The sequence below is a fragment of the Thunnus albacares genome, chromosome 7 (assembly GCF_914725855.1).
Source record: "Thunnus albacares chromosome 7, fThuAlb1.1, whole genome shotgun sequence".
NCBI lineage: Eukaryota > Metazoa > Chordata > Actinopteri > Scombriformes > Scombridae > Thunnus > Thunnus albacares.
The window spans coordinates 31192581-31209589 of NC_058112.1; the positions used below are offsets into that span (position 1 = coordinate 31192581).

The window sequence follows — 17009 nt, forward strand, 5'->3', positions numbered from 1 at the left end:
TTTTCAGATGTCGTCTGTCGACTAGATTCTGGAGTAAAAACGATTCTCCTGATCAGAGCTGCGTGATATTAAAGGATTTTAGTAGAAATGGTTCAGCAAATTCTGCCACAAGTTTCTTATCATCTCACTGTTTAAACTGTAGTAACTCCAGAGAGTGATGTGGATGTTCTTCACCTCGTGAAGCTGCTGCAATAAACGTAACACCTAATTATCAACTCTTATGCACAAAGATCAGTTCAGATCAGAACAAAGAGACATTGAAGCGGATCATTTTCAGTCTTTTCAGTCATTTTCCGCTTTGCAGGACAAAAAGAAAAGATCACAACAACAGTAGAAGTTAGAAGAAAAGAATCCAGACTTAACATCTTGTCTCTCTTACGCACAGTCGGACATTTGGAATAAAATGAAATTGATGAGTGGGAGGCAGGAACAGGTTATTGATTAATGCAGCACACAGAAGGAGGACTGGAGGAAAACAATTTTGTTTAATGATATCAAGCTTCTTCTATGGTATTTTCTACTCTGTGTCATCCTCCCTGCGGCACACCAAGTGCAAATATTGTTCCTGCATTTGTTTTCTTAAACAGATAAATGAAGCAAACAGTGTTATATAACCTTTGTGCAGATGAAGGAAGCTGCTTCTTCTTCTTCTCCTGTTTCTGCTTCATGTTTTGTTAACTGTGTGTTTTCAGGTTCTGTGATTCTCCCACCAGCGACGTGGAGATGCGAAGCGGTCGCGGTCGGGGAAAGAGGATGCGCCCCAGCAGCAACACGCCGCTGAACGACAACAGCAACTCCTCCGACAACAAAGGCAGCGGCAGCAGCAAGACGCGCGGCGCCGCTGCAAATAGCAAAGGACGGCGAGGCAGCCAGACGGCCGGCGGCGTGGAGGACGCCAAGGCCAGCCCGTCCTCCGCCAAGAGGAAGACCAAACCCGCCTCCGATATGGAGCCCACCTCCAGCTCCGAGGACACCAAGGCGTCCAAGCGCATGAGAACCAACTCCACCGGCGCCGCGAATCAGCTTCCCGGAGGTAAAACCGACCCCCTGCCCCCTCCGCAGCTGGACCGGACCTGCCCGTCCCCCGTCCTCATCGACTGCCCGCACCCCAACTGCAACAAGAAGTACAAGCACATCAACGGGCTGAAGTACCACCAGGCCCGCTCCCACAACGACCACGACGTCCGATTGGACCAGGACGGAGACAGCGAATACGGGGATGACCCTGCCCTCCATCCTGACCCTGCCTCCTGCAACGGCGCCGCCATCTCCCCCGCCCGCTCCACTACACCTAAAGGGCGGGGCTTCGACGCCCCGTCGCCCTCGTCGGGGAAGCTGGCGTCAAAGCAGGGGAAGAAGAAAGCTGGGGAGGCGGAGCCGGAGGTGACGGACGGCGGCGAGGAGGGGGCTTGTTTGACAGACGAGGCCAGCAACGACGGGATGGACGACAGGAAGGCCAAGAAGATGGCGGCCGGCGGCAAACCTGATAAACTGACTCAGAAAGGCGTGAAGCCGGCCCGCCCCGTCGCCCCCGCCGCCCCCAGCGCCCCCTCACCCTACGCCCTGCAGGCGTCCTCCCCTGCTCTGGGCTCAGTGGTTCAGTCCGTCCCCAAGAGCCCCCAGCTGAAGAACATCCAACCTAAACCCCCTCCGCTGGCCGACCCCGCCTCCAGCCCCGCCCTCGCCAAGGACAAGAAGAAGAAGGACAAGAAGAAGAGGGAGGGCGGGAAGGAGGGGGACAGTCCAAAGGCGATGGGTAAGGGGGGGAGACCAGAGGAAGGGAAGAGCCCGTACTCGGAGGCGTCGGACGCTTTACTCAACGGCTCCACAGAAGCTCATCAGAGCCGGCTGGCGAGCATCAAGGCCGAGGCCGACAAGGTGTACAGCTTCTCCGATAACGCGCCCAGCCCGTCCATCGGCGTGGCCAGCAGGATGGAGGCCGGCCTCGCTCCCCCGCTCCACCTCAACCAGAACGGAGCCGACAACGCGTCCGTCAAAACCAGCAGCCCCGCCTACTCCGACATCTCGGACGCGGGCGAGGACGGAGAGGGGAAGGCGGAGGGCGTGAAGGTGAAGCCGGACCCTGACCAGGGTCCCCGCGAAGGGGCCAAGAAGGCGTTGTTTCCCCCTCAGGCTCCCAGTAAGGAATCGCCGTACTACTCCAACTATGACTCCTACTACTCCCCCAGCTACCCCAACCCCAGCCCGGGAGCCGCACCCGCGGCGCAGCCTCACGTGGAGGGAGCGCAGGTGAAGGTGAAGAAGGAGGAGGAGCCGGAGGTCGGGGAGGAGATCAAACTGAAGGTGGAGCCTCAGGAGGAGAGGAAGGCGGAGCCGGGGCCTCAGCAGCCGTCGGTCATCCAGCAGCGCTCCAACATGTACACGCAGCCTCTGTACTACAACCAGTACTACGTCCCGCCCTACTCCTACTCACCTGACCAGGCCTACCACGCCCACCTGCTGGCCTCTAACCCCGCCTACCGCCAGCAGTACGAGGAGCGGCAGCGGCAGGCCGACAAGAAGGCCGAAGGCAAAGAGCGGGAAGCTTGCGGGAAGGAGGAGTGGAAACAGAAAGCCTCGGTGCCCCCGACCCTGTCCAGAGCCCCCAGCCTCACCGACCTGGCCGCTAAGGGGGGGCTAAACCCAGCCAAGCCCAAAGAGCCCCTGTCGGCTTCAGAGCAGGCCAAGTCGGTCATCATGGCGAAGGGAGAGGACCCCAAAACCCCCGCGGCCCAGCCGGAGGGTCTGAAGATGAAGCTGAGTGAAGCAGGACATCATGTGAAAGAGGAGCCCAAAGCGGGGGTGGAGTCAGGCCGGCCGTCAGGTGTGGAACCCGCCATGTGGTACAGACAGGTAACTACAGATCTACGTCCACGGCTTTCAGGAACATGTATTTTCTGATGTTTAGAAGCAGAATGAGTTCACGTCTACAGATGGAATCTATTATGACAATATGCAACTAACAATTATATTCTTTATCAATTCGTCTCCTGATTATTTTCTCGTTAAGAGTTTGGTGTATAAAACCTCAAAAAATAGTAAAAAATGTTCATCACAATTCCCTAAAGTCCGAGCTGATGTCATTAAATGTCTTTTGTCCAACCAAGAGTCCAAAACCCAAAAATATAATAATTTTAAACATGGAAGTTCTCACATATGAGAACCTGGAGCCATCAAATGTTTCATATTGTCGCTTAAAGAACACTGATTACATTTAGCTGATGACTAATCAATAAATCGCCAAATTGTTGCGTCTCATTAAGTGTCGGTGCAGCTGATCTCACAGCACAGCTGCAGCCATTAACTTGTATTTTTCTTCATTTTGTCAGATGATGTCGTGATCATAAAAATACAGATTTTTATCTGCAGCAGCGGCTCGGTAACGTCTGCTGGTCAACAGGTCGCGTTTATGAGTCGTGATCAAATGTCAAACTTGATAAATATGTAAATGAGATCAATAAAAGTGAAGCTGCAGTAAAACAAAGAGCAGAACACTTTTCTTCTTCTTTCTCTTCTTACAAACTACAAACAAAAACAAGCAGCAAATGAAATGGATCATTGAAGAATAATTGTGAGTCAGTTTTTAATAAATATTGGTGTTTATATGCATTTATAAGTGAATTTTAGTCTCCAGAGACGTCAGCTGCTCTGACACAAATAGACCCGGATTATAAAAATAGAACCAGGCAGAGATGACAGAGACAGATCCACTGGTGGTCATTATTGTGTTAAAAGATCATCATCATCAAATATCGTTACCGTCGGCTGTCTTCACCAACATTTCTTCTTCTTCTCCGCAGGAGCCGGACTCGCGCCTGTGGCCCTACGTTTACCCCAACAAATACTCAGAAGCCCCGAAACCCCAGGAGGAGGACAGGTGGAAGGAGGACAGGGAGAGAGAGCGCGACAGGAAGGGGAAGGAGGAGAGGCCGCGGCTGAAGGAGGGTCTCCAGAAAGAGGAGGCGAAGGAGGGAGCGGAGGGCAGGACGCAGCTGCCTCCCGAGGAGCACCGAGGGGGAGGGAAGGAGGCGCGGCCCCCCCACATGCAGTTCTCCTCCCCGCTGGCCCAGCACCAGGGCTACATGCCCTACATGCACGGACCGTATGCCTACAGTCAGGGCTACGAGCCCAGCCACCCCGGCTACAGAGGCATGCCCTCCGTCATGATGCAGAACTACCCCGGTAAGAGGAAGAGTCTAAACCGATGATGATGATGATGAGAGTCCAGAACTCAGAGAGAGAGTTCAAATTAATATCAGTCAAATATCAAAAGTACAGAGCTGGAGTTAGCATTGGGTTAGCTTAGCTTAGCATAAAGCCTGGAAGCAGCTAGCATCTCTAAAGCTCAAAATATAACAGATTTGGACTGGTGATTAAACAAAAAGAGAAGTTTGAAGATGTTTCATTGGGCTCTGAGAAATGGTGATAGAGATTCCTGACTATTTATGTCATTAGCAAACTAGCTAAGGTTACAAACTGAGCTTTATAGCGAGTTTCAGCTCATAGTTTATCTGTCCAGCTGCAACTTTACTGTTTTGGTTCATTCTCAGCGCTTATAGCATCGTTTTGGGCCTCAGCAGGCAGCTGTTTTCAGAGAAAAAGCTGTAAAAAGCCACTGTACTCTACCTGCTCAGCACCAAATGGCAAACAGACACAGTTAGCTGTAGACTAGCTGGTGAACATAGTGGTGCATTTAGCAGCTAAAGAGTCAGATATTTCCCTCAGGAGAGAGCAAAAACAGAGCTAAAAGAGAGTGAATATTGGACTTAGATTTACCAGGTGGACAGAAACACGACTCCAGATGAATGATAATGTTGCTCCTTAACTGCTGGATGTGGAAATAAACAACTGTTTGCTAACAAATTCAACATGTCAGCTTAAATGTAGAGTCCGCTGCTTGTTTCTGATGAGTTTAGTGGATAAAACATCAGTTAAAGCAGGTGTAAGAAGCGTCTCTGCTGCTGTCTCCGTCCTCAGGCTCGTACCTGCAGGCCGGTTACTCCTTCCCCTCGTACGGAGGAAAGGTGGCGGCGGGCGAAGAGGGGGAGAAACCCTCCAGGTCCAGTCCGACGGTGAAGCCGCCCAGCGAGGCCAAAGCTCTGGACCTGCTGCAGCAGCACGCCAGCCAGTACAAGAGCAAATCCCCGTCCATCCAAGACAACAAGACCCCGCACGAGCGGGAGAGAGACAGAGAGAGAGAGCGAGACCGGGAGAGAGAAGGCGACCGGCCGCGATCCTCGCCGTCCCAACGCATCCTGCCTTCCCATCATCACCTGGGATACCCGCTGCTGTCGGGACAGTACGACCTGTCCTACGCCTCAGGTAAGACTCGCAACCGATGCTCAGGTGAAAGGACGAATCCAACCTGTACACATGTCTCCTGTAGCAGCCTTCAGATGATAAATCCAGATATTTTCAGCAGCTCCAGTTGAGTTTTTTTCCATACTGGTGTGGACACTCTGAGCTGAGCAGTAAGCAGCCGCGACCACCCAGTTCACGCTGGCACGGTTTAAATGTTTTCCACTGCTCGGCACAGCAAGGTAAAAGAAATAGTTCACCTTGATGACGTGTTTGGCTGTTTCTGCTTCTTCTATTTTTATAAACTGATCCGCTGAGCAAACATGTCCATGTCTTGTTGTGTTTGGAGCTGTTTTTTATTATTGAACAACAAGCACAGCTAATGATGTGATAAACACATTGCATTTCCTCCTGGAGCTTCACAATAAAAGCCTCCCGCTGGCCGGCCAGTGGAAAACTTTTAACGTGAGGCAGCAGCACAGTAGATAATAAAACAGAGCTGATATTTGAAAATGCTGCAGCTGTCAATAATTCAAATCATCGGTCGTGGAGTCGAGTCACTGAGCTCACAGAACCAAAACAAACAAACAAAACTCACTGTGATGGAAACTGAGGGAAAACGTTTCTGTTTGCTCCTCTGAGGCTCCGTCGCTGTTTAAACCAAATATCACAGATGATGAAAACAGCATCAAAATGTTTCTGACAGCAGTTTTACAGGTGAAACATGAGACTCATTAACACTCCAATAACAACCTCTGAGTTGTTTTTGGAGGTCAGTGTGGAGCTGGACCGTAACCGGGCCGAGGAGTTAATAATAATAATAATACATTTCTTAGAATAATAAGTCATTTGCATTGAATGAAAAACCCATCAATAATAATAATGAGTCTTTCTAAAAGCCTCTGTAAGTGAGGAAAACAGTAGGAACTACGAGCACAAGACAAATTAAAATACTAAACGGAGCCTTTTTGCACTCAGATTGAGAAACCATCTGTTTTCAGACCGTCCATCGCAGCTGCGTCCAGTTGGAAAAATGTTTTGTTTTTAGGTTTTGTCTTTAAAAAATGTCTAGACCCTTAAAGAGATTTTTTTTGGGGGGAAAAAAAGAGTTCGGCCTGGAATTTAATAATGATGATGATGTGTAGTTTAAGTTACAGAGTTTATTTCCAATGAAGTTCATTTCAAATTCATTCATGAAAACAATCAGTCAGGATGTGAAACATTATATAACTTCATAAAATTGATGCTAAATATTTTATTAAATTCCACACCAAATCAGACCTTATATGAATTAAAAATAAGAATAAAAATAAAAAAGTAGTGTTGTACAGACCAGACTGCTCCAACTAATAATTTATTTCTTGATCAAATATCTTCTTTTCTTCCTCTGGAGAAGCTTTCAGAAGAAAAATAATAATAGTGGATCCACTTTCTATGATTTTTGGTCACTTTTTATCTCATATTTGCAAAATGCAAAAAAAGAATCAATGTTTTGTTATAAAAAATATTGTTTCAAAGACTTCTGGTAAAGAATTTTGGCTCATTATAAATAATTGAAGCAATGTTTTTATTGGTTGGTTGTGATGAAATGTATGAACTGGGTTGGTTATAATATCTACAGTTTGATTAAATGGAAAAAAAAAAGTCTAGATAATCTTTAGAAAGTGTTCTGACACTTCAGACATCTGGATGTTTCTATGGTAACAAGGCACAAAGCATTGTGGGATGGTTCTGATGACGTATTTGTTACACAGCATTAAAACTGGCATTTAATCCGTCTATATATATCTAATATGAACAATTCAGCCTTTCGACACGTCGGCCATGTTGGATCTGATCTCTGTGTGTGTGTGTGTGTGTGTCGCAGGTCTCTCCTCCTCAGCCATCGTCGCCAGTCAGCAAGCGTCCGCCCCGTCCATGTACCCCCCCGCACGGAGGTGAGAACGGTAAGACAGACGCTCGTCTTCTTATTTATTTCATCTTTATGTTCTTATATGTTCCATTATTTCCATCTTCATGAGGACTGACGACATCTGTTCTTCATCCTCTAACCTGGTGACAGTCAACATCATCTTCATCACTAAAAACTGTCTGAGCAGCTGAGAAGCAGCCAGAAACTATTGATTAGTCGGCAGAAAATTAATCCGCAGCTATTGACAGTCCGGATGGAACGAGGAAATATTTGGTGTTTTGGGATGAAAACTGTCTGAAATGATGAATCGATTATCAAAATAGTTTATTTTGAATCATTTCCTGGTTTCAGCTTCTCAGATGTGATGATTTGATGGTTTCCTTCATCATATACGACAGTATGTTGAAAATGTTTTGGTTTTGAACTCTTTGTCTTTATAAATAAACAATATCAAGTCATCACTTTGTGCTCTGGAGCTTCTCCAGCTTATTTTCATTATCAATTCATCGATTGTTTGTTTGGTCTATAAAAATGTTGATCACTGTCTAAGGCGACGTCCTCAAATCCACAACCCAAAAATATTCAGAACCAGAACCAGAACCAGAACCTTAAACCACATCTTTACCCAAAGATTTAATGATTTACATTATCAGAGCTTGTTTTTCCCCACAATGTAACACACACACACACACACACACACACACACACACACTCTCTGCTGCTGTTCACTGAGAGGGTTCAGTTCGCTCTGTCTGTAGCTCCATCTAGTGGTCACACATCAGTATCTTCCAGCTTTACGAGGGTTTTTAAAGAAACTGTTTCCACTTTATCGAGCAGACGGATGCTCACACTGCAAAAACTATTGAGACTTTAAAACCTCAGAGGTCAAAGGTCAGTGTTCCTCTACAGAGAATGTCTCATGTAAACTCCTCTCTGCAAAGGTTCGTCTGGGTTCAAACTGCACAGTTATAAGGCAACTAGTGGCTGTAAGTTAAGTCACATGACCAACTTTAACATACACACATGTCTTTAATGGTGGAATAATGTGAAATTAACTAAAAGTATTTTTCTTATAAGAAAATATCAGCAAGTGTTCCTTTGTTTTACTGTAAACATTAATTTTTTTTTGCACTGATCCTTTAAATGAGTTAATGATAAAGATGCTCCGCGCAGCCAAACCTGTAACCAATACTGTTCTCTCACCTGTCTGTAGGCACACCTGATTGGCTGACCTCCACCTGCCCGGAGTCATGTGACTGGATCACATGAGGAAGCATTTCTGTTTCGACATCAGTTCAATGGTGTTTGTGTACGTTTGATTACTCTGCCTGGACGTCCAGCTAGCCGGCCGGCCGCTCCGCCTTCCTCGCCGGACCGCTGAGACTTCAGGAGGATAGGAGGTCCTGCCGGTCCCGCTGGTTCTACTGGTTCTACTGGTTCCGGGTGGTACCGGCGGTGTTCGGCGGGCGGTTTTGGCTCACAGACTGAGGACAGAGTGGACCCGGCGGGTGGAGACGCAGTGAGATGCTCCTGGTGGTTGAAGCTGCTCTGTTGTTGTTGTTGATGTTGTTGTTGTTGTGTTGGAGACGGGGGGCGGAGGGGAGGCGGGGTCGGACAGTTCGGGGCGTCGGGGGGGGGGGGGGCGTTCAGAGTCACGTTCAGCTGTGGCTGAAGAAGGATGGGACGGTCACTTCCTGTCTCTCTGAGCCACACATTCATTTTTTTTTTTTTTTTTTTTAATGGCACGTCCCGATTTTTTTTTTTTCCTTTCATCCTCACATTTCGGCGACGCCCTCTGACCCCCCCCCAGACTATATCTGCGGTGACCTCTGACCTCTCCGAGAAGCGGCGACAGCAGTGCAGCACCCGGACGTCGTCACACCTTCACCTGGAAATAAAAAAAAAAAACACTGTGGACGGAGGAGGACGGACCAATCAGAGGGCAGCGTTGGGACTGATGCTGCATCCTCAGACTGACAGACTGGCTCCTCCTCCTCAGTGTGTAGCTGTACTGTACTCTGTGTATGTATGTATGTGTGTGTGTGTGTGCGTGTGTGTGTGTGTGTGCGTGTGTGTAAATACTGTACAGAGGAATTATTTTAAAGAGCCTGTTGGATGCTGTTGGATTTCCTACTCTTCTTTTTGTCTGGTAGCCTCTGCCTCTGTTTTTCTACTGTTGTTGATCTGATATTAAACCTGTAGCTGGTGGAAACGGCGCCCGAGCTCTGTGTCGTCATTTATTCCCTCAAACCACACCCCCCTCGCCGTGGTAACATCAGAAAAAGTTTATCTGAAGCTAATATGAAGCTTCAGCGTCCAAATGAGTCAAATCAAGTAGATATCTTTCAATGTTACAGTCTTTTTAGTGCCAATGTCCCTTTTTTAGTGCTAAAAAGACTGTAAATATGGCAGATATCCACTTGCTGAAGCCTCGTATAAGCTTCACATCAACTTTTAATATCCAGTATGAACAGGAGGAATGTTGGAAAAACTGTGAAACTATCCTTTAAAGCTCCCCTGTGGAGTAACAGAAACTCTGTGTGTATCGTTGAAGTGTAACAAAAGCATTTCCTTCTTCTTAAAACATTTGCAAAGATGATTTTTTTAAAAAAAATCCTGTTTACTAGCTTGTCATCGTCTTTGTTGTCTTTTTTTTTTTTGCACATTGTTTCTTTTCAGCCTCCTGTAGATCAGCAGGAGAGAAAAACTGCTCCGTAGCTCTACTCTGAGTCTAAATCAATCGCCATCTATTTAGATAAACAATCATTTTGAGTCACTGATTAAGGAAAAATGTTGAAATTTTCAGATTCCAGCTTCTTAAATATGAATATTTTCTGGTTTCTTTAGTCCTCTGACAGTAAAATGTTGGTCAGTTTGGGCTTTGAGAAACAGTGATTGACTTTTTCACTGTTTTCTGACATTTCAAACACCACACAACTAATCAGTTAATTGACAAATTAATCGATAATCAGAATAATGGTTAGCTGCAGCCCTGCTTACACGTATCCTGGTACATGGGAAGAACTAAAGACGCCGTGATGTAAAGCGTAGTGTTACTTTCTGTATCAGGAAACATCTGAATGTTTTATCATTCTAATACATTATAATGGCCATAAGTATGTGGACACCTCCAGTTGCTCAACAATTAGTGGAAAGAACACTTGTCTAAAAAAAATAAGTAATTAAGTGCTTTTACTAAAGTACAATTTTAAGATACTTGAACATTACTTGAAAATCCTCTCCAGACGTGTATTAAGACATAAAAACACTCTGCTTGGAACAATAATGTGTCTGATAGGGTTTTTCCACAAAAAAAAATTAATTTCCACATTAAAATCCTTAAAATTATATCTACTCCTTCTCCCTCGTTAAACACACAATATGTCATTTCTACAGTTAAGAGGTCTCCCAATAAAAACAATAATAAAACATTGAGTTTGATGACTTTGTGAAGTAGTGTGGGTTCATGAGAGTTGATGTCTTCATTCTCAGTATTCATCATTCAGGATGTTTTTAGCAGGAGCTGAATTCTCCGCCGACGTCTCCTCCTCTCCAGAACAAACAGACCTGGTGATTAAAAACTGTAAAAACACTGAACAGTGTGAGCGAACTACCGCTAATGTTTGCTCAGCTTGTTTTTCTGATAATTTAAAATCCAGACGTCGGTCACTAAAATCCTTCATTTGGTTAAAAGATGTAGATAAAAACAACCAGGAGGATCTAAAGTGTTTTGCAAAATTGTGGTTTAAAACTGGATTAAAAAGTCATTTTATGACAGACAACCACAACACTGACACATGAATAAAAGGGATATGAAACAGACCGTTACCTTGATTAAAATTACTGATTTCTTTGGGTTAAAATTGACAAAAACATTTGGGTTAATGTAAGTACACAACTCAACAAAATATATAACAGGTCTAGTTGTTTTCAGACGTTTTAATGTGGAAAAGTTACATCATATACCTTTTAAAAATCCAGAATCTATAAATATGTAAATATATTTCATGTCTAAAGTTCAACTGTTGGACACAAGATGTGTCCTACTTCACTGTAAAGTTCGTTCTCAGGGCTTCAAGTTTCCACTTCACACTTGTGTAAGTTGAATACTGGACCATGATTGGCTCCAAACTAGTTGTGATGTCACAAATCCTGCTCTTAGGCCCGCCCCCTTAAAAACAGATTTTCATTCAGTACAGAGAAACTCTCTACTTTCAGCAGATGAATGTGAAAACAAACTGCATCATTTACTGTATATAAATATATTTATATACAATAAAAACTCTGCAGATGCATCATTCTGCACAGTGAAGCTCAAACAGAACTGTAGGAACAAGAGAAAACATTTTGAGTGGAGGGACTTTGAGTATTTGTATTTTATACTCTGCTATAATTCAGAGAGAAATGTGCTTTTTTTTTTTACAGCAATACATTTATTTGACAGCTTTAGTTACATTTCAGCTTCATGAAATAACATGAGTTCAAGTTTTATTGTTATTTCCACATAGAAAGTACACAGGAATGAAATGTTTCTCATGGCCAAAGGTACTAACATAAAAATACAGCAAAGACACAACTATCATACACACAGAAAAAAGTGCAATTACAAACAAAAAATAAGACTATGAAGGTGAGTCCGTGGCTTGATGTGACTGCTGGTGTTTAAAGTGCAGTGTGCACAAAAAATACAGCAGAAGAGAAACAGATGATGTCACAGTGGGAGAGTTTTTAGCAGTGAATATCATGAAAGTATAGATAAAGATATAATTAATGCTTTACAACTGAATTATAAAAACTATAAGAATGTCAATAATGTAAGTAGGGTAGTCATGAGGTGTCCACCGCAGGTAGTCCAGGTACAGTAAGTTGTGTGTGGGTGGTGGGTGGGGGCAGTGTGTGAAGGATGGGTGGGGGGGTGAGGTGCTCATGTGTTGGGTGGCAGCAGGGTGTTAAGAAGTCTGACAGCTTGATGGTGCCTCTGGATGGAGAAGAGGGACCACTGTGATGTTCTCAACTTTCCTCACTGTGCTGTTTCCAAACCCTGTAGTGATGCAGCAGGACGTTCTCCACAGCTGAAGATGACACACAAAATCTGAAAACACAGCGTCCTCGTCATGTTTCAGATGTCTGAGTTCTTATCAGATGTTCTCGCTCTAAACTTCTAAACCTTCAAACCTCTAAACTTCTAAACTTCTAAACCTCCAAATGTCTAAACTTCTAAACCTCCAAACCTCTAAACTTCTAAACCTCCAAACTTCTAAACTTCTAAACTTCTAAACCTCCAAACCTCCAAACTTCTAAACTTCTAAACTTCTAAACTTCTAAACTTCCAAACCTCTAAACTTCTAAACTTCTAAACCTCCAAACCTCTTAACTTCTAAACTTCTAAACTTCTAAACCTCCAAACTTCTAAACCTCTAAACTTCTAAACTTCTAAACCTCCAAACTTCTAAACTTCTAAACCTCCAAACTTCTAAACTTCTAAACTTCTAAACTTCCAAACCTCCAAACTTCTAAACTTCTAAACCTCCAAACTTCTAAAGTTCTAAACCTCCAAACTTCTAAACTTCTAAACTTCTAAACCTCCAAACCTCTAAACTTCCAAACCTCCAAACTTCTAAACCTCCAAACTTCTAAACTTCTAAACTTCTAAACTTCTAAACCTCCAAACCTCCAAACTTCTAAACTTCTAAACTTCTAAACTTCCAAACCTCTAAACTTCTAAACTTCTAAACCTCCAAACCTCTTAACTTCTAAACTTCTAAACTTCTAAACCTCCAAACTTCTAAACCTCTAAACTTCTAAACTTCTAAACCTCCAAACTTCTAAACTTCTAAACCTCCAAACTTCTAAACTTCTAAACTTCTAAACTTCTAAACTTCCAAACCTCCAAACTTCTAAACTTCTAAACTTCTAAACCTCCAAACTTCTAAAGTTCTAAACCTCCAAACTTCTAAACTTCTAAACTTCCAAACCTCCACACTTCTAAACTTCTAAACTTCTAAACTTCTAAACCTCCAAACCTCCAAACTTCTAAACTTCTAAACTTCTAAACTTCCAAACCTCCAAACTTCTAAACGTCTAAACTTCTAAACCTCCAAACTTCTAAACTTCTAAACCTCCAAACTTCTAAACCTCCAAACTTCTAAACTTCTAAACTTCTAAACCTCCAAACTTCTAAACTTCTAAACCTCCAAACTTCTAAACTTCTAAACCTCCAAACCTCTAAACTTCTAAACTTCTAAACTAAACCTCCAAACCTCTAAACTTCTAAACTTCTAAACCTCTAAACTTCTAAACCTCCAAACTTCTAAACTTCTAAACTTCTAAACCTCCAAACTTCTAAACTTCTAAACTTCTAAACCTCCAAACCTCCAAACTTCTAAACTTCTAAACTTCTGAACTTCTAAACCTCCAAACCTCTAAACTTCTAAACTTCTAAACCTCCAAACCTCTTAACTTCTAAACTTCTAAACTTCTAAACCTCCAAACCTCTTAACTTCTAAACTTCTAAACTTCTAAACCTCCAAACTTCTAAACTTCTAAACTTCTAAACTTCTAAACCTCCAAACTTCTAAACTTCTAAACCTCCAAACTTCTAAACTTCTAAACTTCTAAACTTCCAAACCTCCAAACTTCTAAACTTCTAAACTTCTAAACCTCCAAACTTCTAAACTTCTAAACCTCCAAACTTCTAAACTTCTAAACTTCTAAACCTCCAAACCTCTAAACTTCTAAACTAAACCTCCAAACCTCTAAACTTCTAAACCTCCAAACTTCTAAACTTCTAAACCTCCAAACTTCTAAACTTCTAAACCTCCAAACTTCTAAACTTCTAAACTTCTAAACCTCCAAACTTCTAAACTTCTAAACTTCTAAACCTCCAAACTTCTAAACTTCTAAACTAAACCTCCAAACCTCTAAACCTCCAAACTTCTAAACTTCTAAACTAAACCTCCAAACCTCTAAACTTCTAAACCTCCAAACTTCTAAACTTCTAAACTAAACCTCCAAACCTCTAAACCTCTAAACTTCTAAACTTCTAAACTTCTAAACCTCCAAACTTCTAAACTTCTAAACCTCCAAACCTCCAAACCTCTAAACTTCTAAACCTCTAAACCTCTAAACTTCTAAACCTCTAAACCTCTAAACTTCTAAACTTCTAAACCTCCAAACCTCTAAACTTCTAAACTTCTAAACTTCTAAACCTCTAAACCTCTAAACTTCTAAACTTCTAAACTTCTAAACCTCTAAACTTCTAAACTTCTAAACCTCTAAACCTCTAAACTTCTAAACCTCCAAACCTCCAAACCTCTAAACTTCTAAACCTCTAAACTTCTAAACCTCTAAACTTCTAAACTTCTAAACCTCCAAACTTCTAAACTTCTAAACCTCTAAACTTCTAAACCTCCAAACCTCTAAACTTCTAAACCTCTAAACTTCTAAACCTCTAAACTTCTAAACTTCTAAACCTCCAAACTTCTAAACTTCTAAACCTCTAAACTTCTAAACCTCTAAACCTCTAAACCTCTAAACCTCCAAACTTCTAAACTTCTAAACTTCTAAACCTCTAAACCTCCAAACTTCTAAACTTCTAAACTTCTAAACCTCTAAACTTCTAAACTTCTAAACCTCCAAACTTCTAAACCTCTAAACTTCTAAACCTCCAAACTTCTAAACTTCTAAACTTCTAAACCTCTAAACCTCTAAACCTCTAAACTTCTAAACTTCTAAACCTCTAAACTTCTAAACTTCTAAACCTCTAAACTTCTAAACTTCTAAACCTCTAAACCTCTAAACTTCTAAACCTCCAAACCTCTAAACTTCTAAACCTCTAAACTTCTAAACCTCTAAACTTCTAAACTTCTAAACCTCCAAACTTCTAAACTTCTAAACCTCTAAACTTCTAAACCTCCAAACCTCTAAACTTCTAAACCTCTAAACTTCTAAACCTCTAAACTTCTAAACTTCTAAACCTCCAAACTTCTAAACTTCTAAACTTCTAAACCTCTAAACTTCTAAACCTCTAAACCTCTAAACCTCTAAACCTCCAAACTTCTAAACCTCTAAACCTCTAAACCTCTAAACCTCCAAACTTCTAAACTTCTAAACTTCTAAACCTCTAAACCTCCAAACTTCTAAACTTCTAAACTTCTAAACCTCTAAACTTCTAAACTTCTAAACCTCCAAACTTCTAAACCTCTAAACTTCTAAACCTCCAAACTTCTAAACTTCTAAACTTCTAAACCTCTAAACCTCTAAACCTCTAAACTTCTAAACTTCTAAACCTCTAAACTTCTAAACTTCTAAACTTCTAAACCTCTAAACCTCTAAACTTCTAAACCTCTAAACTTCTAAACCTCTAAACTTCTAAACCTCCAAACTTCTAAACTTCTAAACTTCTAAACTTCCAAACCTCCAAACTTCTAAACTTCTAAACTTCTAAACCTCCAAACTTCTAAACTTCTAAACCTCCAAACTTCTAAACTTCTAAACTTCTAAACCTCCAAACTTCTAAACTTCCAAACCTCCAAACTTCTAAACTTCTAAACTTCTAAACCTCCAAACCTCCAAACTTCTAAACTTCTAAACTTCTAAACTTCCAAACCTCCAAACTTCTAAATGTCTAAACTTCTAAACCTCCAAACTTCTAAACCTCCAAACTTCTAAACTTCTAAACTTCTAAACCTCCAAACTTCTAAACTTCTAAACCTCCAAACTTCTAAACTTCTAAACCTCCAAACCTCTAAACTTCTAAACTTCTAAACTAAACCTCCAAACCTCTAAACTTCTAAACTTCTAAACCTCTAAACTTCTAAACCTCCAAACTTCTAAACTTCTAAACTTCTAAACCTCCAAACTTCTAAACTTCTAAACCTCCAAACTTCTAAACTTCTAAACTTCTAAACCTCCAAACTTCTAAACTTCTAAACCTCCAAACCTCTAAACTTCTAAACCTCCAAACTTCTAAACTTCTAAACTTCTAAACCTCCAAACTTCTAAACTTCTAAACTTCTAAACCTCCAAACTTCTAAACTTCCAAACCTCCAAACTTCTAAACTTCTAAACTTCTAAACTTCTAAACCTCCAAACCTCCAAACTTCTAAACTTCTAAACTTCTAAACTTCTAAACCTCCAAACCTCCAAACTTCTAAACTTCTAAACTTCTAAACTTCTAAACTTCTAAACTTCCAAACCTCCAAACTTCTAAACGTCTAAACTTCTAAACCTCCAAACTTCTAAACTTCTAAACCTCCAAACTTCTAAACCTCCAAACTTCTAAACTTCTAAACTTCTAAACCTCCAAACTTCTAAACTTCTAAACCTCCAAACTTCTAAACTTCTAAACCTCCAAACCTCTAAACTTCTAAACTAAACCTCCAAACCTCTAAACTTCTAAACTTCTAAACCTCTAAACTTCTAAACCTCCAAACTTCTAAACTTCTAAACTTCTAAACCTCCAAACTTCTAAACTTCTAAACCTCCAAACTTCTAAACTTCTAAACTTCTAAACCTCCAAACTTCTAAACTTCTAAACTTCTAAACCTCCAAACTTCTAAACTTCTAAACTTCTAAACCTCCAAACTTCTAAACTTCTAAACTTCTAAACCTCCACACTTCTAAACTTCTAAACTAAACCTCCAAACCTCTAAACCTCCAAACTTCTAAACTTCTAAACTAAACCTCCAAACCTCTAAACTTCTAAACCTCCAAACTTCTAAACTTCTAAACTAAACCTCCAAACCTCTAAACCTCTAAACTTCTAAACTTCTAAACTTCTAAACCTCCAAACTTCTAA

The 17009-nt window shown here is 41.8% G+C and overlaps 1 protein-coding gene and 1 long non-coding RNA gene across 3 annotated transcripts in view; both read left to right on the plus strand.

Annotated features, from left to right (window-relative positions):
• znf609a (zinc finger protein 609a) overlaps positions 1 to 9426 on the plus strand; it is a 59453-nt gene extending 50027 nt beyond the window's left edge. For both annotated transcript variants that reach the window (XM_044355877.1, XM_044355879.1), the window contains 5 exons: positions 693 to 2853; positions 3801 to 4182; positions 4978 to 5322; positions 7166 to 7244; positions 8424 to 9426. In XM_044355877.1, the coding sequence (XP_044211812.1) occupies positions 693 to 2853; positions 3801 to 4182; positions 4978 to 5322; positions 7166 to 7239 (2962 nt within the window). In that variant the 3' untranslated portion in view covers positions 7240 to 7244; positions 8424 to 9426. The remainder of the gene's footprint in view (positions 1 to 692; positions 2854 to 3800; positions 4183 to 4977; positions 5323 to 7165; positions 7245 to 8423) is intronic.
• The window catches only part of LOC122985399, a 365027-nt gene that overhangs the window by 57137 nt on the left and 290881 nt on the right, over positions 1 to 17009 (plus strand). The gene's annotated exons all lie outside the window — the stretch shown is intronic.